The 27973-nt window shown below is 49.6% G+C and overlaps 1 protein-coding gene and 1 long non-coding RNA gene across 14 annotated transcripts in view; one reads left to right on the top strand and one right to left on the bottom strand.

The window, feature by feature from the left end:
* Positions 1 to 3656, bottom strand: part of LOC118225072 — a 54318-nt gene extending 50662 nt beyond the window's left edge. Inside the window, exon 1 of the long non-coding RNA XR_004764761.1 lies at positions 3586 to 3656. This is a non-coding gene — a long non-coding RNA (uncharacterized LOC118225072). The remainder of the gene's footprint in view (positions 1 to 3585) is intronic.
* Positions 1 to 13158, top strand: part of LOC118225070 — a 149531-nt gene extending 136373 nt beyond the window's left edge. For 11 of the 13 annotated variants that reach the window (XR_004764751.1, XR_004764750.1, XR_004764758.1 and 8 more), the window contains 6 exons: positions 1806 to 1896; positions 2005 to 2288; positions 7077 to 7161; positions 11420 to 11556; positions 12472 to 12660; positions 12777 to 13158. Coding sequence is in view for 2 of the 13 variants with exons in the window: in XM_035413088.1 (XP_035268979.1) it covers positions 7630 to 7844; positions 11420 to 11556; positions 12472 to 12660; positions 12777 to 12862 (627 nt within the window). In the remaining 11 variants the exon portion in view is untranslated. Of the gene's footprint in view, positions 1 to 1805; positions 1897 to 2004; positions 2289 to 7076; positions 7162 to 7532; positions 7845 to 11419; positions 11557 to 12471; positions 12661 to 12776 lie in introns of those variants that run through there. The other 2 variants (XM_035413089.1, XM_035413088.1) reach the window with 2 other exon arrangements.
* The last annotated feature ends 14815 nt before the right edge of the window (positions 13159 to 27973 follow it).

The raw sequence follows: 27973 nt of genomic DNA, 5'->3' as shown, positions 1-27973 counted from the left end.
GAGGGCCCCCCCAGGGGCATGGCTTTGTAGGGTACCCCCCCCCCCCCAACAAAACCCCCCTTTATGCCGCGGGACCGGGGAAGAGTTATGGTGGCGGGGCGGTGCGGAAGGCCGCTCAGATCTGCGGTGGGCCGGGAGAGGAGCCCGGCGACGGCGACGAGCCGCCCAAACAGCGCCGTCTATTCATCGTCACCGCCGCCACCGAAGCGCCCGGCAGCCAGCTGCAGCGCGCGGACCCCGAACAAGGCGTCCCTTTCTCTGCCCGAGAAACTGTCCAACGCGACCGGCCGACCGGCCGGACTCAGAGAAACTCTCTGTGATTACACAGTCCTGCCCCTCGCATTCCAGCAGAGGTTTGTTTTCGAGGCTGGAGGCCAATAACAGTTTCCCTTTGACTGCATGTCATACTGCGGGGGGGGGGGGGGGGGCGCCTGTATTGACAAACCCACAAGTAGGTTGAGGGTCTGTTTACCTGCCAAAGGAATAGCTCTCCTCTCGCCCAGTTTTACGTTTTCATTTTAATCGCTTGACGCTGAAGGAGTCACCATTAGTAGAGCGGATAAGCTAGAAACACTGGCTGGCTCATCCTGTTAAGGTCCTGTGATCTGGTATCTGTTAAGGCTCAGTTCCAGTGTGTGGATGGGCCCCATGGTCTGGTATCTGTTAAGGCTCAGTTCCAGTGCGTGGATGGGCCCCACGGTCTGGTATCTGTTAAGGCTCTGTTCCAGTGTGTGGATGGGCCCCACGGTCTGGTATCTGTTAATGTTCAGTTCCAGTGTGTGGATGGGCCCCATGGTCTGGTATCTTGCTAAGGCACTGTTACAGTGTGTGGATGGGCCCCATGGTCTGATATCTGTTAATGTCCAGTTCCAGTGTGTGGATGGGCCCCATGGTCTGGTATCTTGCTAAGGCACTGTTACAGTGTGTGGATGGGCCCCATAGCCTGGTATCTGTTAAGGCACTATTCCAGTGTGTGGATGGGCCCCATAGCCTGGTTTCTGTTAAGGCTCTGTTCCAGTGTGTGGATGGGCCCCATAGCCTGGTATCTGTTAAGGCTCTGTTCCAGTGCAACCAACCCTGTTCCTGGAGATCTACCGTCCTGTAGGTTTTCAATCCAACCGTAACAAAGCACACCTCACTCAACAGCTCGAGATCTCACTGAGCTGCTAATTAGCAGAATCAGGTGTGCCAAATTAGGGTTGAAATGAAAGCCGACAGAACGGCAGTTTGAGCAGCCCTGTTCAGATTAATCCAACTCGCGTGTAATTTCACACTGCGAATAATTTCATATTCTTACGCCGGTGCTGTGGGCTGGTGACAGATTCTGTGTGGCTCAAATGACACAAAAGCAGGTACACACTGGGGGCAGGTAGGTCAAAGGTCAGGAAACCCTGGTGGCGGGAAAGAATGCACTAAGAGACCGACTGTGGAGGAGAAGATATATTGACCTCCCGAGGGTCATTTACAGTCTCCTTTCTATTTAAGGCCGGGGTGAAATCCAACGCACAGAGAAGGGGGGGAAAAAAAATCACGTCTTTGTAAATGAAGTCAGTATGTACACTCATACAGAAGAGGCCCACCCAGTATCAACAGGACTATTGTTGTCAACACAGTACAGTTAGACTACGTATAGGCCATAAAGCTAGGTGGAGATTCTCAGGATAACTCTGCCAAATATGCTCTATCCTTGCAGTGAATGCTCGCAGGCTAACTAGCTTTGGTTCCACGGTCGTCTCTGATTTAGAGAGCGGTCTGTGCAGTCCAGTGAATCGCTGTTTAAAATGTGAAACTCCCCCTGCTTTCAGGAGATACGGGAGGCCTGCACTGTGGATGCTTGAGCACAGAAGGACGTGCTGACAGCGTTGAAGAGGGAAAAGGAGGTCACACAAGCCAAAGGTAGGTCTGAGGACAGAGATGGCTGTGAAGCCAAACTTTTTTGCTGAGCTTAGAGGATGAGGCCCAACCATGTTTTTTTCTAAATGTTTTTTTTCCTCTTTTCTCCAGCTTGGAACGCCCAATCAAGCTCACACAGCAATGCTCATCGTAACCGCCGCTGTCGATTAAGGACAGCACAGGTCAAACGCACGCACCGCTGGCCGCCAATTCCCATCACGCCAGTCCGCAGGTCGGCTCACACGCACAGACGTGAGTCAGAGGAGGACGCGTCCATGTGCAGATCAACCAGGTGGTCTCGCGGGAGCCTGGCCGACCAGCAGGGGTCGCTGGCGTGCGGTGACTCACTCGTCCCGGCCGAACGAAGCGACTCCTTTCACCGCGCGACTCCGAAGGTATGTTCAAGGACAAAGGCGGCCGTAAAAAACCGATCTGTTTGGCCAGTCTGACGGAGGCAGGGTGACCTTTACGTGACCTTTGGATGTCCCCCAATGCAAATCGCCTAGGAACGGCCGGCACAACGAAAGCATGTGGAAAATGTCGACTTCGTTCATCAACCGCGCGTGACGCGCCACCCTTTGAAGTGTTCGTTTCCCCGTGGCTGTTCAGAAATATTCACAGGTACAATCATCGCGCCCGGAGATTTAGGGAACAGTCATCTCTCTGCGAGACGATTGTAAGCCGGCCAAAACCTTGTTACCGGTGTGTCCCTCCCGGCTGGGGAATTTCCTGAAGTAGCTCACCAGCTCTCAAACCGCAAGAAACTTTTTTTTTTTCTTCTTTCCCCAAAGCGTGGCAAGGACTACGTCAATTAATTTGCGAGAGAGAACGGTTCTTTAAATACCACCAGTGATTAAAAAGCATATACGCATAGCTCATAATTTGACATCTAACAAAAATTAACAACTCACCCTCACCTCGCACATCACAGGAGAGTAATTTTGTTGTCATGGTTACGGTTGTTGCTCCTCAAACGCCCCCCCCCCCCATGTTCATGTATTTCCTCACACCACTCCATTTAACAGCCAGGTGCAAAGCATCATGGGGCCCTTTATATATGGCTCTGTAAACCGTGACCTTTAACCCCCCCCCCCAATTGTCCACACTCTTAAGGACAGGACACTGTAAATTTCAAGGGCCTGTTTTGTGGACGTACGCAAAGCTCACAGATGACGGAACAGTGCGAGGATACGCCATAAGCCATGAAAGTTCAGCGTCATCAGCATAGTAACGTACATAGCAACAACCAGCTGCACACGACACACAACGCTACTCTACTCTGCTCCTCGTTTCCTCGTTCCCTAGTAGGGAATACTACCTTCATTTACTTCTCACCTACGGCACAAAATGATGGAAGTAGATTCAGGGAGGAGTCGAGGACAAGGGATACAGGGAAATTCCTAGTTCTCCATGCCCACAGAACACAGTGCAAAACCAAAGCAAGCCAGTGAATGTGGTGCACCAGTGGGAATTCAAAACCATAAATACATGTCTGGGACTTTTAAAATTATCTATACATATTAGCATAGATTTTACACAGATGTTTCATAGATTTTTTAAATATATTTCAATTGTTGATTGATAGCATCATGTCATTTTTTTGCTAGGTGTCTTCCAAAATAGATGATGAATCTCCAGAGATCTCTTGGTTGTAAATAAATAAATAAATAAATAGGTGCGCTGGTTTGGTACCTGTTTTCCCGCAGGTGCATCTGGTTAGCAGCGATGGAGCTCGATCTGAAAACGAGCTCATTCGGGCGTCCGTAGAGCATCATTTTAAAACCAGTCTCCCCCTTTCGACACGTCTTCTAACGGTCATCTCCTCCGCCTCCTCTACTTCTGATGTTTCATACAGAGCAGCAGTTCCCTACAATCATGATGCTGAAATGAAGAGTCAAGGAAAGGCCATTGGCGCATACAGTCACAATAGTACAAACACAATGTTAGGTCGTACTGTATGCATTCACTTTTTATGGATTAGCGTACAACGAAGACTACATTAATACTTTCAATTGTGTTTGTAGCCATGTTAGCTAACAACGTGGCTTCGCTGGCGCAGTCTATTACATTAGACTAGCGAATATTGTACTCGGCTCGATAAAATGAATGTTTTTATTCCAGCTGTCTAGCTAACGTAAGCTACTAATGGCTTAGTGAACACTACTAGACTATGCGTATAAACAACGAATGGCAAACTACTTATAATTGTTTTGGGCAACTTACGGCACGCACCTGCATCATTTCCCCCTCAGTTTTATAACTTTGGAGTCTGTAGGGAAAGAAACTTTAATACAACTACAACTTTAAGAGGAGCAGCGTGTACAAACCACCGACTGTTGAAAAAATACAAACACAGCGGGGAAACATTTTAACTGCTGCGGAATTTGAATTTCCGGAGATCACGCGATGCCCACAGTGACGTATGCGCTTTAACAAAGTATTGTGCTGCTGCGATTGATTGACAGGCCCACCGACGTGACGGGAGCGGCGCTCACTCCCCGCGGAATTTGATGTATTTCCTGTTTGGCTGTGTGTCTTTTGTCTTGCGGTTTCTCTCTCTCTCTCTCTCTCTCTCTCTCTCTCTCTCTCTCTCTCTCTCTCTCTCTCTCTCTCTCTCTCTCTCTCTCTTCTCTCTCTCTCTCTCTCTCTCTCTCTCTCTCTCTCTCTCTCTCTCTCTCTCTCCCCCCCTCTTTTTCTCACTGTTAAAATTCAGGAAAAATTATATTATTTTCAGTGAAATCATTAACTGTCCCTTAAGTGCAGGACCAATTTGGCCAAACTGTTTGAAAGTCACAGTACTGAAGCTTCATATCAAAATGCTGAGAGTGTTTCTGTATTTTTTGAAGGGTTAAGCTGGTCTTTGGTGCAAAATGAAGATGAGTGGTACTTTAGAATATCACAGCATCTTAAATGGAAATAATGAATCTTTTATTACTGTGATGATTTAAGGACGACTCACAATTTGAATATAAATTAATCTAATTTTAAAACCTTAGTTACAAAGAGTGAGAGTCAATTTAGACCCAATCTAAAATTAATGAAAGCATTTGAATGGAACGGAAAGGAATACGCTCCTGGTGACGCAAGTGTGCGTGTTTTAATAGCACAACCGTGTCCATTATCTGCTATTCCGTTTGAACGTTCAAATATTAAAATGTTTTGTTGTTTATATGGAAAATCCCAATTTATCATTTTAATTGAATAATGCTCATTTATCCGGACAGAAGTTAAGTGTCAACATTAAAATTTCAGTTTGGGAGATTTAGTTGGGAGTTGGACTTTTAGGTAAATTTTTCGATTTTTAAACTTGATAAACTCCTCAAAAGGATATTTGTTGCTTTTTTCAATGCATGACATAGTTTAATTAAAGAGTAGTGCATGCTTTCTGTCCATAGCTGTCACAATTCTTTAATTAGAAAAAAAACAGAAAAAACTTTTGGCTTCCCCCCTGCCTAGTTTCCCAGTGATTGCAACGGATTGGGTGTGATTCTCAACAATATCTTAGCATATAAACATAAGAGATGTAATTCAACAGCAGGTTTATTTAGTGGTGCTCAGAACGAATCCCGATAAGCAACACTTCCACACTCCGCGTGAACGCAATGCTGGGAAATAATGGGGTATTGTGTGAAACGCAGAACACGGTCATGGTGTGCTATGAAAGGATCTCGCCTGAGAGTCGTATCGACTAACAAGCACCACAGCTACCCCCCATTTCACATTAAAAAAAAAAAAAAGAATCCCTGCAATGTTTCTGAAAGACAACGTGGGTTTATTGCTTCCCACCCCCTCATGGCCCACCCTCCAACAAACCGCAAATGCAGACAGAAGCAAGATTTATAAAAGTTTTTTTTTTTTTTGTTTTCTCGCCACCAGCTTAACAAGGCCGAGCTGAGCTGAGCCGAGCCGTGCTGAGCCGAGCCAGACTAAGCTGGGGTGGGACAGAGATTCATGTGCGCGAGTGTGTGACACAAAGAACACCCCCCGCCCCCGCTGCCCCCCCCCATCCCCATACACCACTTTCCTCCCCCCCCCCCTTCCCCCCCCATTAGGGGGTCCCCAGGGGCCAGCGAGGGTGGGGGAGTGACCTGAGCTGTGGATGGGGGGGCCCTTTGTCACCAGGAGGAGGGGGGGAGGGGGGTGCAGAGGCGGTGGGGGGGGGGGGGGGGGGGTTCTGGGACCCCGCAGAGAGGGAAACACTCCACTCTCCGCCCCTCCGCCCCTCCCAGCCCCAAACGAAGGGAAAGAAGGAGAAGGAGGAGAGTGGAAAGAAAACGCATTACAGCCTCGCAAATCTCCCCCTGCCGCTATTGTTGTTGTTACGCCAAGGGCCCGCAGGAAGACCGCTTCCTCTCCGCGCAGACGTTTTCCGAAGCTTTTGTACGTCCGTCTGTCCCCCCCCCCCCCCCCCCCCCCCCCCCCCCCCCCCCGCACCGGTCACTCACCCTCCCGCGAGAGCGCGCACGTTTCATCTCCCATTCTTTCATTCTTCCATTCTTTCCGTTCCTCCCGTTCTTCTCCAGCCTCCCAGCCCTGCTGCTTCTCACTTAAGCACTTCTCTCTCTCTCTCTTTCTCTCTCTCTCTCTCTCTCTCCATAAAAGCCATTAATCTGCGCAATAATGCACGGGCTAAGCCTTATTTATTTTAGATAAACAGTATTTTGGAGGATATTAAACGGTGGAATGAGCTGATTAAGTTTGGGGAAGGGAACGCCGGCCCGCTAAGCCGAGCGGCCTGTTTACCGCCAGGAACCCCGAGGCCCGCGTTCGGAGTCGATTGACGCATCGACAGATCCGACTGTTTCTCTCCGCTCCCACAAAAAAGAGATTTTCTCTCTGTTTTCCTCTTTACATGCGTGGGTTTCGCCCCCAGAACAGAGCAGGTTCGCTCACAAACAACAGATTACAAAGAAGTAAAAAAAACAAAACAAAACAAAAACAAAAACAAAAAAGAAATTCAATAAAAGTACAAAAAGCAACAACAACAACGTGGTCCACATAAACTTCCTAAACTGTTACTGGGCCACAGCAATGTGCCATGAGCTCAAGACCGCGGATATAAATGCCCTGGGTGTGGATTTTCCCATGAGTCTGCAGATGAAGAGCTGATGTTTGATGTGTGCTGCGTTTGACATTCGTAGTGATGTTTTTTTTCCCCCTCTCTCTTCTCTTTTTCCTCGTAGTTTTCTCCAGTCGTGGTTTTGATAATTGGATTTTCAGGACACCTGTACGAGTGCACTCTACCTTGGGGATTATACCTCGCGATGGGTGAGTCGACTCTAATTACTATCACGCTGGGCCCCCCCCTCCCCAGCGCCCGACCCCCCCAGCGCCCGACCCCACGACCCTCAAGCACGCTAAATCAAACACTGCCCTCTCAACGGACTCGCTCTTCCACTCGTACGCCAACGCCACCGGACTGTTTTCCCAGAATTCCACAGCCTTGCCGTGGGAGTGAGTGGAGGTTCCTTGCTGTCCCGGTTCAACAGTCACTGAAGTTTCTCCAGGTTTATTTGGGGGGTGGGGGAGGGGTGGGGCAGGTTGAAACTGTACATGTGAAACACAGTTCGTGTTTATGAAGTCATGAAATGATAAAAGGGTGTAAATGGAGGGACTGGGAGGTGTGAAGGGCGGGTGAGACGTTTTAGTGTTCAATGTTTTTTTTTTTACCTGTGGCCTAACGCGCGATTGCTCCTCAAGGAGAGCCAATGGCAGCGGGGTTCTGCTGGAGAGCCAATGGCAGCGGGGTTCTGCTGGAGAGCCAATGGCAGCGGGGTTCTGCTGGAGAGCCAATGGCAGCGGGGTTCTGCCACAAAGGAAAGGATCACCTGGGCTCATGAGCTGGCAAAGAGAGAGAGCGAGAGCGAGAGAGAGAGACGTCTGTCGTCCAGGAGAAGCTCTCTGATTGGCAGAGAGGGCAGGACGGAGGTATTTACAAGGTGTCTGAGCAGGTAATTATCAGCGAGGACCCGTCAGCAGGAACTTCCCATGGTCACCTCAAAGTGAGGCTACGTAATGGGCCAGAGGCACCCATTCGACACGGCTGATTAGCAGAGAACAATGAGCCCAAACACAACCCACAGCACCACTCACTATGGTAACTGGAGCCCCAGGGCACTGGCTCCATACTCTTAACAAGGGGAGGGGGGGGGGGGGGGGGGGAGAGAGTGAGAGAGAGAGAGAGAGAGAGAGAGGGAGAGTGGGGGTATCTGTGTGTATGCATGTGTGTGAGTGTGTAGTGTGTATGAAAGAGAGAGAGAGAGAGAGAGAAAGAGAATGTTTGTGTGTGAGAGAGGGGGTGTGCAAGACAGAGAGAATAAGAGCAAGAGATGGGGTATGTGTGTGAGAAAGAGAAAGGGGGTGTGTGTGTGCGTGTGAGTGTGTGCGTGCATGTGTGTGTGTGTGATAGCGAAAGAGTCTGTAGTTTGCAACTTTGCACCCATCTGTGCCCCTAAAAATGAAGCGTAGCTCAGTAAGCCACACTTACCTGTACCTCAGCACCATCCTGGTCCACTGTGGAGCTATCAGACCCCTCACCTGTACTACTCTACACATCAAACCCCTCACCTGTATGACTCTACACATCAAACCCCTCACCTGTATGACTCTACACATCAAACCCCTCACCTGTACAACTCTACACATCAAAACCCTCACCTGTACAACTCTACACATCAGAACCCTCAGCTGTACTACTCTACACATCAGAACCCTCAGCTGTACTACTCTACACATCAACCCCCTCACCTGTACGACTCTACACATCAGACCCCTCACCTGTATGACTCTACACATCAAACCCCTCACCTCTACGACTCTACACATCAAACCCCTCACCTCTACGACTCTACACATCAAACGCCTCACCTGTACAACTCTACACATCAGAACCCTCACCTCTACAACTCTACACATCAGAACCCTCACCTGTACGACTCTACACATCAGACCCCTCACCTGTATGACTCTACACATCAAACCCCTCACCTCTACAACTCTACACATCAGAACCCTCACCTGTACAACTCTGCGCATCAGAATCTGTGCTGTTTGGGTCAGAGGGCAGTTGGTTGGCAGAGGAGCTCATTCAGACCACAGGGTTGGTGTCATTCAGACTGCAGGGTTTGTGTCATTCAGACTGTGGGGTTTGTGTCATTCAGACTGCAGGGTTTGTGTCATTCAGACTGTGGGGTTTGTGTCATTCAGACTGTGGGGTTTGTGTCATTCAGACTGTGGGGTTTGTGCCATTCAGACTGTGGGGTTTGTGCCATTCAGACTGCGGGGTTTGTGCCATTCAGACTGCAGGGTTTGTGTCATTCAGACTGCGGGGTTTGTGCCATTCAGACTGCAGGGTTTGTGTCATTCAGACTGCGGGGTTTGTGCCATTCAGACTGTGGGGTTTGTGTCATTCAGACTGCGGGGTTTGTGCCATTCAGACTGTGGGGTTTGTGTCATTCAGACTGCAGGGTTTGTGTCATTCAGACTGTGGGGTTTGTGTCCCAGCCCAGCCCACAGCCCGCAGCCCCATCCCTGATTACCATCCATGCTTATGATGGCATTTATGCGGCATATAGCGCCATTTAAATTAACGGCCCCTTCTACAGGCTGAATACGCCGTAATCTCAACTCTGCAATTAGTTCAAATGGCTAAGAGATCAAGTTCATTAGTGGGGGGGTTTTTTTTTTCCACAGAAGGTACTGCCATGCCCAAACATTCAATCTCCGCGGAAGGCATATCTCGTCGGACAAGCCGTCCTAAATTAGTTTCTGTATCAGTTAGACACTATTCCCCCACTTCTTTAAGCTCTCGCTTGATAGAAACCTCTAGAATATTTATTGTGGGGAAAAAAATAAATCCACAGACAGTCTTGTCCTTCAGTTAGATGTTCTGCTTCCCCTTCTTGTGTTTTTTTAATTATTTAATGCTATTTAAACATACTGGAGCAGACACTTCCAGTTAACCGGAAAGGGGCCTGAAATAAGTTACGCTTAATTGTATTTTATAAATTATAATGAGAGCCCATCAGAGTAAGCTCACTGTAATAAAATGATAAAACGGACAATTATGAAAAAATGGGGATTCTTAATTTTCTAAACAGACTCCAGAGGGTTTGCTTAAGCCGCCCCAGTTTTACCAGGTACTAGCAGTGTTGTTGCCTGTATAAATTCTTCAGTTTTTCTTCCTCGGTTATTTACGATTACTTTTTTTTATTTATTTATTTTTTTACATTTTCACGTAAGCAAACAATTATTAGTTCAAAGTATGCGCCTTTATATTTTATGTAAATACGAGCCCCGTGTGCTGTTTCGCAAAACGATTAAAATTCATGTCACAAGTGAATTAGGCTGCCATCATACGACGGGTTTCTACAACAAACTGGACGTCGTAGTTGGTCCCGTCTGCGGGAGAAGGTTTTAGCGGGGGTCCCCCCCCCGCGTGAACGGCCGTGCGGTGCGCCTGTAAATCAGTAACTGTCTGCCTTTGCGGTGATGATATGGCTCGCGCTGGTGTTTGCGGTCCCCGCTGTGACTTCCTTTAAACGTTAAGATAACTCTTCTGGCGAGCGGAGATAGCGACTCTCATCGCCGCGAAAAGCTGCTTAAAACTCCCAATCACGCTGTTTTGTCTTGGGAAATGGCATTTGCGCAAAGACGCACGCGCGTGCGCACACGCGCTGCACAGACACACCTGTGGGGCCGGACCTGTTCGCCTCCCTCTCCCCGGCCAGTTGAGCCGGTCCCTCGGTGGCCGCCGCGTATTGTGTTCGGATGTGCCGTCTGCCAGCCAGCTCGAGCCGCCGCTCGTTGACATCGCCATGTCAACAGCACGCTCGCTGCACGGCTGTTGTTGTTCTTCTGCAGACGCGAAAGCGCGACGCCCGCCAAAACGTCTGGCAGAGGCAAATATGATTTTTTTTTCTTGGTGTAGGGGCTTACAGACGTGAGATTAATTCTTGCCTACTTTGCTATTCCGGGAGGATTTGCCGCTTTTCTCTACACCATACTCAGCTTCAGTGATCTGACCCATTAAGCGATGAAAGCGTTTTCACATTGTCTTGTAGGTAGACAGGTTTAATTACTTGTTCAGGACACTGAGAGTTTCTTTAAAGAGCACCTGGCTCTGTTCTCTGAACAAAATATTAAACCCATAGCATATATCTGTAATATAACATCTATTAAATGTTTCCTGTGGGAGAAATATAAACGGAAAGTAAATGGTTCTTCTTAGCGGACAATATTCAGTATTATTGGATTGGTCAGCCAATCGCTTTTCCTGGGTTTCCGGTCTCATTGAGCAACAAAGCGACAACGAATTTCCAACTTAATAAATATGGCGGCAATAATAGCACTGACATACAGACAGAAAAGACACAAGATAAAAACATTGATTTTGCCTTGAACTTTTTAATTATACTTATATGGTTAACATGTTTAGAATGATTCGCAAACACACACATGGTGTGAACAGCACATGCAGGTATGTTCACTGAAGATATACACTGACTGCTCACCTGCTGTTTTACAGGTCTGTAGGTCCAAGGGCTTCAGAAGAACCAATCACACCTCAGCTGGACCTGACACTGACTGGAAAAGAACCAATCACAGCTCAGAGCGTCCCAACACAACCTGTGGCATCAACATACAGTGGGACAACTGGAGCAAGTGTGTACTTTAAGAGTGTGTTTGGAAATGTAATGTGCGTGTACGCGTCTGTGTGTGTGTATGTATGTGTGTGTGTGTGTTTATGTATGTGAGTGTGTGTATGTGTGTGAGTGTGTGATATATATATGTGTGTGAGAGAGAGTGTATGTATGAGAGTGTGTGCATGTGTGATATATATATGTGTGTGTGAGAGAGAGTGTATGAGAGTGTGTGCGTGTGTGATATATATATGTGTGTGAGAGAGAGTGTATGTGTGTGAGTGTGTGTGTGTGTGATATATATATATATGTGTGTATGAGTGTGTGTGTGTATGATATATATGCGTGTGAGAGAGAGTGTATGAGAGTGTGATATATATATATGTGTGAGAGAGAGTGTATGAGAGTGTGTGCGTGTGTGATAAATATATATGTGTGTGAGAGAGAGTGTATGTGTGTGAGTGTGTGTGTGTGTGATATATATATGTGTGTGTGAGTGTGTGTGTGTATGATATATATGTGTGTGAGAGAGAGTGTATGTGTGAGAGTGTGTGTGTGTGTGTGATATATATATATATATGTGTGTATGAGTGTGTGTGTGTATGATATTTATGTGTGTGAGAGAGGGTGTATGAGAGTGTGTGCGTGTGTGATATATGTGTGTGTGTGAGTGTGTGTGTGATATATATATATGTGTGTGAGAGAGAGTGTATTTGTGTGAGTGTGTGCGTGTGTGATATATATGTGTGTGAGAGAGAGTGTATTTGTGTGAGTGTGTGTGTGTATGATATATATGCGTGTGAGAGAGGGTGTATGAGAGCGGCAGTAGGGGGTTCTGTAGAGCAGTGGCGCTCACACTGATAACCTGAGCTGATTATATACCGCGTACATGATTGCGCTGGATAGCCCTGATTTATCTCTGCTCTCCGCGCTCCAGGGCCGCCCCGCTCTCAGCCAGGCCTCGTCACCGCCGCCCCGCTCTCAGCCAGGCCTCGTCACCGCGCAGCGCTCGCGTGCTATCACCACAGCCGCCTGAGGCGACGAAGCTGCGTCCCCGTCACCTTCCTCTGTTCCTCCCTCCCGCCTCCGCCTCCGGGGTCTGCTTTCTCATCCGCAGGTACCGCAGGTAACGCAGGTGTCCCTCTCACACACGTCCTCCTTCTTTCATTTGTTTCATGGTTCCGCTGTGATTTCCGCTGTGAAGCTGTGGATCTTCTTCTTCTTTTTTTTACACACTGGCAGCCATGTTGGATGTTCAAAAGGCCCTTCTCTACATCAGCCAATCAACGGTGGTCTGGAAGGAAACGGAGGGAGGGCGACTTCCATAAATTTGGTGGGTTTTTTTTAACATAATGAAATTTAACTTACTGCCCACACTTTCAAGGAAATGCTATATACTGAAATATTTAGCAAATATGTGAACTTTTAAAAATGATATATGTCACAGCACTGTATTTTAAAAAATATATATTTTTTCAATATCTAAAAGTGTTAATAATGAGTATTTTCCATTCCCATATATTGTGAAGGCAATATCTTTACGATATCTTTTATTTAAATATATATTTTAGTATATTCATATAAATTGGTCTTGTTCCCAATAAAAAAAAAACTTTTCTGTAAAGTTGCTAAGTTTCTGGGACTATTTTCTGCTGTAAATATACTGTTAAGATGTTTGTTTGTTAACGGCGAGCGCTGTTGTTATTATTATTTAGCGGGTTGACCGCGGGGTCAGGCGAGCGCGGGCCGTGAAAACAAACGATTAATTTGGCGCGGAGGTGTGTAACAGGATGAGGCCTCCGCGGGGCCGGAGCCTTTGTCCGGCGGGAATTAACCGCGGCGGGTCATGTGTCACTGGGCGCTGACCCCGGCGCATTCAGCCCGCCGTGCCCCCGTCCGCCGCGGCCCGGGGGGGTCACGCGCAGTCACAAACCCGCTCCTCGTCCTCCCCGATCCGCCCTCCCCGCCCTCCCCGCCCTCCCCGTCCTCCCCGTCCTCCTCGTCCCTGACCGGGGCAGCACTGCTCCGACAAACAAAGCACGAACATTAACATTTATACAGCTGGATATACACTGAAGAAGCACAGGTTAAGTACCTTTGCTCAAGGGTACAATGGCAGCGTCCTACCGGGGAATCGAACCTGTGACCTTCAGGTTACAAGGCCAATTTGCTAACCCATAATCCTACACTGCTGCCCCAAAAGCCAGTTCCACAGTGGCTTTGGCGTCTCTGGCGGACGCCGCGCCCGCTCACCCGTCTCAATGTAAGGCCTCGGGTACGACACGCTGAATAAAACATCAGCCAGGATTGGCTGTTAAAATGAATAAAACATCTGCCCCTCCCCAGGATTGGCTGTTAAAATCTATGCGTTACGCAGCACAGTCCCCAGCTTACAGCTCTAGTCCAGGAGTCACAGCATTCAGCAGAACTCTGAACTCTAACTCTGCTCACTCCGGATACAGTGCAGAATCAACACTCGCTACGCACCATGTTTAGCACGTATACGTAAATCTTACAAATAAAGTGAAAAACGGAACTGAAATCAGGGCTCCCAACAAACCAGAATCAATGTCAGGGCTATAATGGTGATCTCAGGTCTGGCCCACAGTGAAAAGAATTGGTTTTCCACGGCAGGTGTAAAAAAAAAAAAAAAAGCTCCCTGGCTTTCTACAAACTCATGCCTTTCAATCTCGACAGACCAACCAAACCGTGCCATGCTATTTTTTTTTCTCTTAACTGATTGGTTGAGGGGGGTGGGGGGGGGGGGGGTGAGGGTGGGGGGTGCAGAGCAGATGCCCTGTAGGGCGGAAGCCAGAATTAAAACTTCAATCCAAACCTTGCGCGAGACTCAATTTCATCCGTGACCCAGCATTATCGAAATGAACGGGGGGGCGGGGGGGGGGCGAGCCGTGTCCTTTCTCCCGCCTCCTCGCCAGCCCCTCTGGCCTCCGCCTGAACCGCAAGCTGTTCGGAGCGCCTCGTCCCGCACACACAGGGGCCTGCTTCCCACTCCTCCGACCCTCTCTCCTCTCCTCTCCTCTCCCAAAGTCATCTCCCCAAAAACCCTCACCCTCAGGGAGGCATTCAGGCACTTTCAATCTGCGGCGTAAAGAATGAAATAAAACGATGGCTGGAATCTGCGGCAGTGGCGTCATGCGTAGCCCGCGGGCGTTGGCTGCGTCTCCCGGCCTCTCGGTACCTGTGTGACGCTTCAGTGTGTCATAAAATACCCACACGGAAAAACTGCTGGCCTCAGGGCATCTGCAACTGCCGTAGAGGACACCGAAATATGAGGCCGATTTAAAGAAAAGAATAAACACAAAACCCCTTCTCGCCTCTTCTTACGCAGAGCACAAAGTAAATTTGTCATTTTTGATCGAAAATGTTAAAATGTTACATTTATCAGACTTAATTATTATCAAAATGAACTCATAGTATCTGGAGGATAGGCACCATTCCAGTGGATTAGTTACAAAAACTAGTATATATTTTTTTAAGCGTTACATAAAACTCAGCATCCACAAGCTTGAGATCTGCGGGGGAAAAAAACGCACGTGAAAAGGTCCTTTCTGTATAAATGTGAGTTTTGATATCACAGGAGCTGTGACCTCTGACCCCTGTGACAGCAGCAGCAGCAGCGCAGGCTTAGAAACATCCTTTCAGAGGACAGATGACGGAGCACATTCTTGCGGGAGCCGTGGGGCCTCTGGGGCCATACTGGGCCACACTGGGGCCACACAGGGCCACACGGGGCCACTCTGGGCCACACGGGGCCACACGGGGCCACTCTGAGCCAGCTGTGCGTGGAGCTGTGACAGAACCTGTTTTGAAACAGAAGTGCTCTCAGGCTGTTTGGGGGGAACAAATCTAATCATAACCTGGTCTCCCAGTCCAAAATGGGAATCCAGGAATCTTCCGCGACATTCCGGAAAGGTTCTACATGGGCTGGGGCTGTCCGACTCTCCCTCTTAATGAGCCGAGGGCCTGGTTGACACGGTTACGCAGCGGAGTTCCGTGGCGCGTCACAGACATCTTTGTAGTCCTCAGATCCTATCTGCAGCACCGAGTCCCACTGACCTTCTGCTGCGGCACACAGACAGAGTGAATGGGAGGCGTCCGGCTCCTCTCTCCACTGGGTAATCTGAACTGCCCTGAAACGGGAGAGAGAAACCACCCGGCAACTCACGTCTGAGGGCTTTTATTAAAGACGCTGAGAAACCTCTCTGTATCCCAGCTGTGAAGCGCTTGCTGAAACTCCAACTGCAAGAACAACAAATGTGAAAATGGTTCTGATTTTTTTTATGGGTGGAAGGTAATCGCAATGATTTCACTGGATATATGCGCAGAAAATATGTGGAATAGACACTCTTTTTGACCGATTCTTTTTGGAACAAATACACATAACTACGGTGGGTCCGAAACACACAACCTCTAGTTCAGAAAAATTATAGCTCAGATTATGTCCATTAATGTTATGTACCCTGGTGAATATGTGTTAATAGTCTTGTTTTGCAAGGCCTTAAACTGATGGCCATTCAGCCCATCTTGACTCATAATTTGCTTGCAGACTAGAGATCATCCAGCACTGCTTTAAGCCTGGACATGAACACCCAGAGAGCCTCTGTTTCACCGATTACACTACCTGACAGGTCATTCCATTGCCTTGGAAACGGTGCTTAAAATAAAATAAAAAATACTTCCTGAAATCAGTGAGGAAGCTGCCTTTAATTAATTTCCACATACGAGCTCATTGTTCTGCTGTCAGAACCTCCCCCCCTCAAAAATCCTCAGCAGTTTACTTTGTCTATCCATTTAATGACTTTTTAAAAAACCACAATCGCATCCCAGAAAGGTTAAACGAAAAATGAATGCCAGCCTCGCTCCGTGCGACAGCCCCAAGGACGCGGGTCTCGTCCCGTCCAGTGGTGCTGGTCCCGTCCGGTGGCGCTGGTCCCGTCCCGGTGCTGGTCCCGTCCCGGTGGTGCTGGTTCCGTCCCGGTGCTGGTCCGGTCCGGTGGCGCTGGTCCCATCCCGGTGCTGGTCCGGTCCGGTGGCGCTGGTCCCGTCCCGGTGCTGGTCCCATCCCGGTGCTGGTCCGGTCCGGTGGCGCTGGTCCCATCCCGGTGCTGGTCCGGTCCGGTGGCGCTGGTTCCGTCCCGGTGCTGGTCCGGTCCGGTGGCGCTGGTTCCGTCCCGGTGCTGGTCCGGTCCGGTGGCGCTGGTCCCATCCCGGTGCTGGTCCGGTCCGGTGGCGCTGGTCCCGTCCCGGTGGCGCTGGTCCCGTCCCGGTGGCACTGGTCCCATCCCGGTGCTGGTCCGGTCCGGTGGCGCTGGTCCCGTCCGGTGGCGCTGGCCGCCCGCTGCTGGCACCGGAAACGCCAACAACCCTCAGCGCCGGCCCAGCACACGAACCGGCGCCAACTTCCCAGCTGGGAGGAGCGGGTTTTGGGAGCGCGGTGAGGAGCGCGGTGAGGAGCGGGCCGGGGGCCAGCCGGGCCCTCCACTCCGGAGTGCTTAAAGGCCGGCGGGGGCGGAGCCAAAACCGTAAAGAAAAAAAGAGGAGAAGGAGATGAAAATGCCACATGGCAGAAGGCCACACGCTAACCTCATCCCTCCGTCCGCCCAAATCCCCTTGTTTTTTCTCCTTCTTTTTTCCTGCTGGTGCCACTTGTGATCTAGCTCTTACAGTAACACCGTTAGTAATAATAAAAAATGGCTGGAAACACCATTTCCCGTACGTACGTCTCCCCCCCCCCTCATCTTTCTGAAAGCTTTACTGGGCCTTAATGTTTATGGCCTTCTGCATTAATTACGAATTAGCTTCACTCCAGTAGATGAAATACCCAAACTGATCACGGCTGGAAATTTTAGGCCCAGTGATAAATTTGACATTTATATAAAAAACCAGGACCTGATAACGTGCAGTGTTCTTTTTTTTTATCCCTCGATTATTGTTTGATGAGTACGGAAGTAGAAAAACAAAAAAAAAAAAGAGAAAGAAGCAGGTATTTAGAAGGACAAGCCATGAAGAACAAGAGGCTCTTGAGTTTAATGAAGCAGGCGGGGATTAAGCGTGTTTCCTGTCTCTAATCTGGAAATTAGCCATCAGATGCCGCGGGGGAAAGGGGAGACGGCCTTTCAGATGTTAACCCTTTAGCGGGTTTGTGCTCTGGAGCTCCGGGCCTCAGCCGTGGTTCTGTGACCGGTGGATCGGGCCCGCCTCCGCCTGCCAGAACCCGGGTTCCGTCAGAGGACTGGACCCAGAACGGCGCAGGTCAATCCATCCAGGTTCCTTTAGCAGATCGCAACCACGTTGGTGCAGTAGAACCCAGGTTCTCTCAGCAGATCATGAACACATTGGCCCAGTAGAACCCAGGTTCCTTCAGCAGATCATGAACACATTGGCCCAGTAGAACCCAGGTTCTCTCAGCAGATTGTGACCATGTTGGCCCAGCAGAACCCAGGTTCTCTCAGCAGATCATGAACACATTGGCCCAGTAGAACCCAGGTTCTCTCAGCAGATCATGAACACATTGGCCCAGTAGAACCCAGGTTCTCTCAGCGGATTGTGACCATGTTGGCCCAGCAGAACCCGGGTTCCTTCAGCAGATCTGTCAGCAGATCGCGACCACATTGGCCTAGTCGCGTACCCAGGTGCAGGACAGCGCCGCCCTGGTGCATGTTGGGGGACAGTGCCACCCTGGTGCATGTTGGGGGACAGCGCCGCCCTGGTGCACGTTGGGGGACAGCGCCGCCCTGGTGCACGTTGGGGGACAGCGCCGCCCTGGTGCACGTTGGGGGACAGCGCCGCCCTGGTGCATGTTGCGGGACAGCGCCGCCCTGGTGCATGTTGGGGGACAGCGCCGCCCTGGTGCATGTTGGGGGACAGCGCCGCCCTGGTGCACGTTGGGGGACAGCGCCGCCCTGGTGCATGTTGGGGGACAGCGCCGCCCTGGTGCATGCTCAGGGATAGCGCTGCCCTGGTGCACGTTGGGGGACAGCGCCGCCCTGGTGCACGTTGGGGGACAGTGCCACCCTGGTGCATGTTGGGGGACAGTGCCACCCTGGTGCATGCTCAGGGATAGCGCTGCCCTGGTGCACGTTGGGGGACAGCCCGGTTGCTCCCGGTTGCTCCGCTCTCGGGCATCGCCGTTGAGTTCCCATTCATGGAATGCCACTAATGAGAGTGGAAATGTCAGCTAGGATCCGCTGGCGGTGCGGACGGGACGCCACACAAAGCCCTTTCATCCCCCCCGGCCCCCTTTCCCCCGCACCCCCTCTCCAATCCCTTTCACACACGCAGGCAGAAAGCAGCTATTTGCTTGTAGATTATTTTTAGTAAAGTACAGACGGTCTTTATTGTGCTGGTGCGGCAGTGTGAGGGGGTGGTGGTGGTGGGGTGGGGGGGATGGTGGGGTTGGGGGGGGACTGCTGGTATCCTTGGTGCATGGAATTGATTGCCAGTGGGAATGTTGTTCCCAAGCTGGGAAAACACGGGTCCGCTAATGCCACGCACGCAATCCTTGGACCGCGCCGCTGCTCCTGGGAACGTCGGCCCACGTTCCAGCGAATTTCCGTAATGAGGAATAACGCGGCGGCCTTAATTACGTTAGCCTTCAGAGCGGCGGCGGCAGCTTGCTCACATTAGCTTCTGACGCGTAACGCCAAACGGCTTCCCCTGTACTGCCCGCGAACACGGAGAGACGGAGAGAACACGGAGAGAGGGAGAGAACACGGAGAGAGGGAGAGAACACGGAGAGAGGGAGAGAACACAGAGAGAGGGAGAGAACACGGAGAGACGGAGAGAACACGGAGAGAGGGAGAGAACACGGAGAGACGGAGAGAACACGGAGAGAGGGAGAGAACACAGAGAGACGGAGAGAACACAGAGAGACGGAGAGAACACAGAGAGAGGGAGAGAACACAGAGAGACGGAGAGAACACAGAGAGAGGGAGAGAACACAGAGAGAACTCAGTGAAAGCAGGGGGGCTTTCCTTCGCCACTGAATCCTGACTGACAGAGAGGAAGGGGAAGGCGTTTAATGCACAACACCGTGAAGAAGCAGGCTGCGCCCAATATCGGCTCCTAAGTGACCTAAAATATGATCTATTTACCCCCCCGTCAGACCTGACAGGAAGGAAACGGCGAGGTTTTGTGCCGTGTAACGTTAGACGGGACGACCTGTCGGAACGAAGCCGACGCCCCCGAGAATGGGGTTCCGTGCGTGCCTAAGCCCCGCCCACTGAGTCATCCTGGGCTTCAGTCCTGGCTCCACAGGAAGTGAGGCGTGTTCAGGGGGCCTCGGGGTTTGGCTCAGCAGGAGGCCCGTAGCCTTGGTGAGTAATGGAATAACCTCCCAGAATTCTGGGACTGCAGCCTCAACAGGTGACTTCAGGTGTGTGTGTGTGGGGGGGGGTATTTTCCCAGGAAGTGACTGAATGGCCTCAGGTACTGCCCACGGGACAGAACCCCAAAAAAAGACAGAACGCACCTGTCCTATGGCACCGGAACCCAGAATAAGCTGTGAATCCCGATGCAACAAAAAATTGTCCGCATGTATTTTAAATAAATGTATGAATGGACATCATCAGATATACAAAACGTCAACGCTTTCAGTTTCCCAGTGTGAATGACAGTTGGGATGTCATGGCATTACCTTGCATTGCAAGAATAGAGAAAAATGTGTGGGAAAATCTCAACCAGCACAGCTCTCACAGAAATTTTAGGGCGACCAAGTGCTTATTTCTAATAAGCTGCATACTGGCGGCAGCTCTAAGGTCCAGCAATTTATTAAAGGATGCAGCTTTTTAATATCTCTTCTTTCCACTTCTGTCTTTTCTGTGTTTTCTCATGAGCTGTGCGTCATCACAGAAAAATGGCCTTTTTTTCTGGACGTAAGACTCAGGTCTCTGTGAGAGGCCAATTTTCCGCTCTCTCGTCCTGGCGCTCGCTGTGGGTCGCCTTTCGCTGAGTGACGGCCGCAGACGGAGGTCGAGGAGAGAGAGAGGCGGAGCCTGCTCCGGGAGCCTGGCTGAGGCCCCGCCCCCTCCACCCATTCCTGTTCGCTCACAGGTGGAGCTAAAAAAAGCCGCTACCTCCACCTTTTGTCCCTCCGCCTGGCCCAGGGTTATTTTTGCAGGGACGCAAAAGAAAAGGAACCTTGAAGAGACACCTGAAAACCTGCATCAACTCTTCTGGAAGGGCCGGGGTTCCGTGCCTGTCGCTACCTGTCTCAGGTAAACAGAACGCGGAGCAGGGAGGCGGGGGTGGGGGTTGGGCGAGCTGCACACCTTGTCGGTCACACACTGAGCAAACTCTCGCCAGGTGTGCACGCGAAGCAAAGTCTCCGTCAGCGTCCTGCCAGGCAGAAGATGTTTATCCAATTTGTCAAGATGATCTCTTCCCAAACACACACGCCCGGACCAGGGTCTAAAATAGTCGGTCTCAAACACACACACCCGGACTGGGGTCTGAAGAGCAGCCCCAAACACACACACACCCAGACCGGGGTCTGACCAGCCCAACTCAAACACACACACACCCGGACTGGGGTGTGAACACACACACACCCGGACTGGGGTGTGAACACACACACCCGGACTGGGGTCTGAACACACACACACCCGGACTGGGGTGTGAACACACACACACCCGGACTGGGGTCTGAACACACACACACACCCGGACTGGGGTCTGAACACACACACACACCCGGACTGGGGTCTGAACACACACACCCGGACTGGGGTCTGAACACACACACACCCGGACTGGGGTCTGAACACACACATCTGGACTGGGGTCTGAACACACACACACACCCGGACTGGGGTCTGAACACACACACCCGGACTGGGGTCTGAACACACATACACCCGGACCGGGGTCTGAACACACACACACCCGGACTGGGGTCTGAACACACACCCGGACTGGGGTCTGAACACACACACACCTGGACTGGGGTGTGAACACACACACCCGGACTGGGGTCTGAACACACCCGGACTGGGGTCTGAACACACACACACACACACACCCGGACTGGGGTCTGAACACACACACACACACACACACTCCTGGGTCGGGGTCTGAACACACACACTCCTGGGTCGGGGTCTGAACACACACACTCCTGGGTCAGGTTCTGAACACACACACTCCTGGGTCGGGGTCTGAACACACACACTCCTGGGTCAGGTTCTGAACACACACACTCCTGGGTCGGGGTCTGAACACACACACTCCTGGGTCAGGTTCTGAACACACATACTCCCGGGTCGGGTTCTGAACAGCCTGGCTGGGACCCGGCTCCTCTCCTCCATCTGCCTGCAGTGTCGGTCTCCTCCCCTCGCTCAGCACTAATTACATCTCTCCTCACTGCTTTATCCAGCCGGCTCATTCGCTGGGAACCTTTTTTTTTTTTTTTTTCTAAGGTTTAAATCTGAGCTCATCCCTTTTCAAACAGATCAACCACCACGTTTCACACATTTAGACTCATTAATGGAGCTGTTATCTGTTTTTTTGGGGGGGATTAATGCTGTCCTAATGATGTTGGTTTCACGGAAATACAAAATGGCACGCGAATTAGCATAAATAACACACATGCGGAAATACACACACTCGCATACACACACACGCATACACACAAATCGTAGATGAAGTAAAAAAAAATCCTGAAGAGTATGGTAAAACTGCTCATCTTGTAATGAATCTTTTTATTTGACATGGTTGGGATTATATTAAAAGGATTTTGTGGGAATATTTACATGCACTTAATGATTCACACGCTTTATATTTATAGGGATTTTAATTTATCAACTGATATCACCTTCAAATAATAGCATTTATAATCTGAACATCTGGAATTTTGTAATTACACAGCAAGGGCAAGAGCACATTTCTAATTTAAGACAACGTCTATAAAACTAAATGTGTAGAATTTCTCAAGACTTAGAAAACCGATGAAAAGTCTTGGAAATCGTCTTCAAAGCAAGAAGTCTCTGGGAACTTTCTGCAAAAAAAAAGAGAGAGAAGTAGTGGGTCCTGTAGAAATGTTCTTAAAAACTCAGAAGAGAATTCCCTTTCCGTCTGAAAAACAGCGTTGCGTGGAATGCGAGCGCTCAGAACCCTGGGCGGACGCGCAGGCTGGCGGTGCTGAAGGTATCGCAGCTTTACGCAATCAGGTGAAAAATCACCAGCAAACAGAGGCCAAGAGCCGATAAGAATCCAGAAGGTAAACAGCGAATTCCAGCTAATGGATAAATCACTGGGGAAAGATCAGGTCTAAGTACACACCCCGAGTTCAGAACCGACTCCACTGCATTTTAACGGCTCCGACCAAATTTTCCATTCGCTCACTGCATTTCCATAGCGAGAATAATTTAAGAAATGTTTGTTGTTTTAGTAAAAAAATATTTAGTTGCGGTGTTTGTACAGCACTTATACGGCTTTCATATGAACAATAGAATGGATTAGAATGAAACTGAGAATGAACGAGAAACTCTTGGCATTTGCTGGAGTCTGGTTCTATGAGAGAACAGCCAACAGTGCATGAAGAATTCTCATTAGGGCAGTCTGCGGACAGAACGTCCAATTAAACGCGTTTCCCGGGGTTTGATTCTGTCGCTGTCAAACAGATCCTCCACGGGAAGGGGCGTCACCATTGTCTCCCTTGCCCGACCCAGGACTGACCCGGGTTTGACCCAGGCCTGACCTGGGCCTGACCTGGGCCAGCGCTGCAGCAAGCTTAAGGCATGTCCAGGGCTTTTTCTGACAGGATGAAGGTGTCTCCTGTTGATCTCACACTTCCACGTTTCTGTACCGTAAGCTGATCGTGCCATGCATATCATCTGACTAAGTGAGTTAGTATCATTGCTAAACTCTGAAACGCATGCAATTACTTTTTCGAAAAAAAAACTCTAAACATATTGGACTAGAAAATTATAAAGTCTGATTTCTCAAAGCTATGGAACCAGCAGATAAACCGTAAAAAGCTCTCCATGTTCTGTTGTGCCTGCGTTTATGTACACAAGTAAATCTGTGTTTAATGATGTGCTTTCATGCATGAAGGAACAGTTCATAAACAGGCACTAAAAATGATGACAGGTAAAATAATGTCAGCTTTAAGGACTGCAAACTCATATCTACAATGATAAGATTGTTGTTTATTTACACACAAGTAAAGGTAAAGGTGATGTTAAAATTTACAATTACAATCTGGTGTTTAGTAGATGTTCTAATAGCAGCACAGCATCAGGAGTGTACATTCAACACTGACAGGGCCAACGATTAACCTTCTGAGTGCCATGAAAACAGTAAGTGCTTTGACAGTAAGGAATAGATAACAAAACATACATATGCGCTGAGTGGAAATGTTTCGAGAATTTTTTAATTCTTAAAGGCTTGCGAGCATTAAGTAATAATGACAACAGAAGTATGCGATTCAGGAAGTGGGTACTTGGGTTTAACCCCACCTCTTGGTTGCCCATGAGTGGCAAAATTCCGAACTTCCGGGGATTCCAGATGCCTGAACCTGCAGGTGGGGGGCCTGGGGGGCACAGGTGAAGTTTCACAAAAAACTCCCATCACCCAGGTATCACCTGCGGCCTCACCCGGTGTCTACCTGCCCAGACTGCCCACCTTCAGCCTGAACATTTCTATCAGAGGAGACAGGTACGACACAAGCACACAAACACACAAGAGCTTTTTCACGCCTTGCCCACGTATTACTGGTGTTCACAGACACTTAGGAGGTCTGAAAACACAGGCTGGCTCCGCCTGTTGTGGAGGAGGATGGATGTTTGTCCTAGGCCCCGGAGAGGCCCAAGCAGCACAGTCTGCGCGACGGGGGGGGGGGGGTCCAGACAGCCAGTACCGCCGGCTGCTGACTGTAGCTTTAGCAGCAGACCGGGACTAAACAGGAGAACACCCACAGGCAGCCCGGCGGCTTTATCAGCGGGGGACCCGCCTATCGCGCACAGATTGTTTTCACATGCCCAATCGCTTTATCTCCCCGCCACCGCGCGCGATGCCGGCTCGCCCAGCCGCCGTGCTGACAACATGCTACAACACACGGGAAAACACTCGCTGGGAGAGACAGGGCTGCGGGACTCCTGTGAGTATTCCTGAACGCTCCGGGATGTGAGTATTCCTGAACGCTCCGGGATGTGAGTGTTCCTGAATGTTCCGGGATGTGAGTTTTCCTGAATGTTCCGGGATGTGAGTATTCCTGAATGCTCTGGGATGTGAGTATTCCTGAACGTTCCGGGATGTGAATATTCCTGAATGTTCCGGGATGTGAGTATTCCTGAACGCTCTGGGATGAGAGTATTCCGGAACGCTCCAGGATGTGAGTATTCCTGAACGCTGCTCCGGGATGTGAGTATTCCTGAATGCTTCCGCCCGCTCTGTCTGTGCATCCTCCCGTCCAGATTCTCCCATTTTTTATCCTGCGTCCTGGAGGATTCCCCAGCAGCGGCTTCGGAAAACACACCGGCTCAGCGGCATTCCTGATTCCTGATTTCCTCCTCCGCAGTCAGGAGGGTTATGGCTGTGTTTCTGTTCTTTATTTGCTGGGGAGGCACCCTCACTTACATCCCATAATGCAGTTCAGAGGCTACATTTTCACTGTGTGTGTGCGCATGAGCATTTGTGGGTGAATGTTTGGGTGTGTGTGTGAGTGAGTACACATGCATCTGTGTGTGTGTGCGTGCATTCATGCATGTGTGAGTGTGTTTGCATGTGTGGATTAATGTTTGGGTGTGAGTGTGTGTGTGAGAAAGAGAGTGAATGCACATGTGTGTGTGTGTGTGTGTGTGTGTGTGCTTGCATCTGAGAGTGAGGAACACACAAGCAGTGTGCAGGAAGAAACGTAGTCGTCATTCCAGTGGTTTCTGAACGTCCTCGTCTCTTATCGTTCTGAAGGAAAGCCTGGCCTGCTCGGCCTGCTATGTTTACCAAGCACAGCATTCCTCAGGCCTTACCTGCAGCTTTACCTGAGGATTCTTACCTGGAGCACAGAGACCAGACGCAGAGACCAGTCCAGCCATTTCACATGCGCACTGCCACAGACTGCCTTAGAGCAGCATGCACAACCGACTGTGCACAAAAAAACTGCGCTAAAACTTTGTCTTTGAAACGTGACTACGAAATATTTGTACCCAAACATAGCCGAATAGCAAGTAATTAAGAAATAAATACGAAACTAATGAGATAATGTTTGCTTGGTTTGTTCTAGATAACTTAGATCACTCCCAGGCACTGAATGACAAGTATTTCTCTTTACAGAGCATTTCTGATTCCTTGGGGGGGTGATAACCGATGCTTGGGGGGGTGGGGGGTGGGGGGGTTATAACCGATGCTTCAGCTGGGGACCCCGGGGCTGTTTTCCTGTGTTTCTGGCACAGCCGCCCCACTTCACTGAGCCATCTCCTCATCTGCGTGAGTTGTTAGGGGTTACCAAAGGCAGCTGATTGCTAAATTGTTTAAAAGCAGGAAATCAGCCTCTTTTCATTAGTTCCTGGAAACGCGGGAGAGAAACCCCCTGCTTCCGCGGCTCCTAATTAACCGGGCCTGTGCCTCCGCTGCTCCTCGTGAGCCGCCTATTAATGCGCCGCGAACCGGCACCGAACCCGCAGCCCCTCCGCCAAGCCCAAACACTGCCGAACCGGTACCGAACCCGCAGCCCCTCCGCCAAGCCCAAACACTACCGAACCGGCTCCAAACCCAACATCCCCTCCACCAAGCCCAAACACTGCCGACCCAGCACCGAACCCAACATCCCCTCCGCCAAGCCCAAACACTGCCGACCCAGCACCGAACCCAACACCCCCTCCGCCAAGCCCAAACACTGCCGACCCAGCACCGAAACCAACATCCCCTCCACCAAGCCCAAACACTGCCGACCCAGCACCGAACCCAACACCCCCTCCACCAAGCCCAAACACTGCCAACCCAGCACCGAACCCAGCAGCATGTAATATAATGCTATATAATGTAATGTAATGCTTTATAATGTAATGTAATGCAATATAATGTAATGTAATGCTATATAATATCATGTAATGCAATAGAATGTAATGTAATGCTATATAATGTAATGTAATGCTTTATAATGTAATGTAATGCAATGTAATGTAATGTAATGTAATGCATTGTAATGTAATGCTATATAATGTAATGTAATGCAATGTAATGTAATGTAATGCAATGTAATGTAATGTAATGTAATGCATTGTAATGTAATGCTATATAATGTAATGTAATGGCTGATCAGAAGGGCTGAGACCCTTCAGTCTTCAGCAGCTAAGAGCTGAGCGCTTCACTTCGGATCAGGCTGCCGGAGGGCCAACGGGATTCTGCATCTGTGGACTTTTTTAAAAAGAAACTCAAGACTTACCTATTTAGCATTGCTTTTAATTAAAGTGCCTTTTTATAGTTTTTTTTTGGCCTTCTTAATCTTTTAAAATTTATTTCATTTTTTAAATCTAACTTTTATTAAACACCTGATTTTTATGTTCCTTACTCTTATCTCCTTTCAATCTTCTTCTTTTAGTGAGGCTGATATTTTATGTTAAGCACATTGTGTTTGAAAATTTGTATGAAATGTGCTCAATAAATCAAGCTTGATTTGATTTGATTTGATTTGATTGGTTGACGTTGGTGCTCTGGACAAAATTAACCTACTTGCTCAGGATAGCCTGACTGGTGTTCAAACAGAGGACGAGCCTCAGATTGTGTTACTCTGGTTGAAGGTATAATATCCTGCATAAAACAATATACAAGGTAGGATATTAACATTTGTGACTTAAAAGCAGACTAAAATATCATTAACTATTTAAAATACAGGACAGTTTGCTACGAAAGTCAAAATTCATATATATTACGAAAGACAACAGCACCTCAGAAAAAAAGTTTCACAGTACGTTGAACAAATTTTCTTCAACTGGGGACTAAGGTCGTTAACGTTGGTGTTTTGGGGGAACGCTCAACTTTTTTTTGTGAGATTTCATGGTGCACTCAGCACCTCTCTCTCTCTCAAGGGGGGGACACTGACAGTAATGAGTTTCGATAGTGGAAGGGTAGGGTGGGGGGGGGGGGTGGGGGTGGTATTTTGGGGGACTGACCTAAGGGGAGGGGGGGTGTTGTTAAAAAACTTCCTCCCAGCTTCCCATTGTTTTAAGCCCTCCGTTTCTATGTCATTGTAGGGGGTAACGGAGCATGACAGTTCCGTGGGTATTTCGAGCGACCTTTGACCCCTGTGAGGGCGCAGTGGGAACCGAGCAGAACCCGCCAGCGAGCCGTGCCGCGCCGCGCCGTTCCGCCAGAGTACCGGAAGACTCCGTCGGCCGCGAAGCGCGAGCGCGCGGTAAAAACCGCGGTAACGGCTTCGGTGTTCCCGCTCGCGCTGGCGCTCCGCCCGACATCACAGAATTCTC

This window comes from Anguilla anguilla, chromosome 4 (genome assembly GCF_013347855.1).
Source record: "Anguilla anguilla isolate fAngAng1 chromosome 4, fAngAng1.pri, whole genome shotgun sequence".
Classification (NCBI taxonomy): Eukaryota; Metazoa; Chordata; class Actinopteri; order Anguilliformes; family Anguillidae; genus Anguilla; species Anguilla anguilla.
Note: the sequence above shows the minus strand (reverse complement) of the source record. Positions and strands in the feature narration are given on the sequence as shown.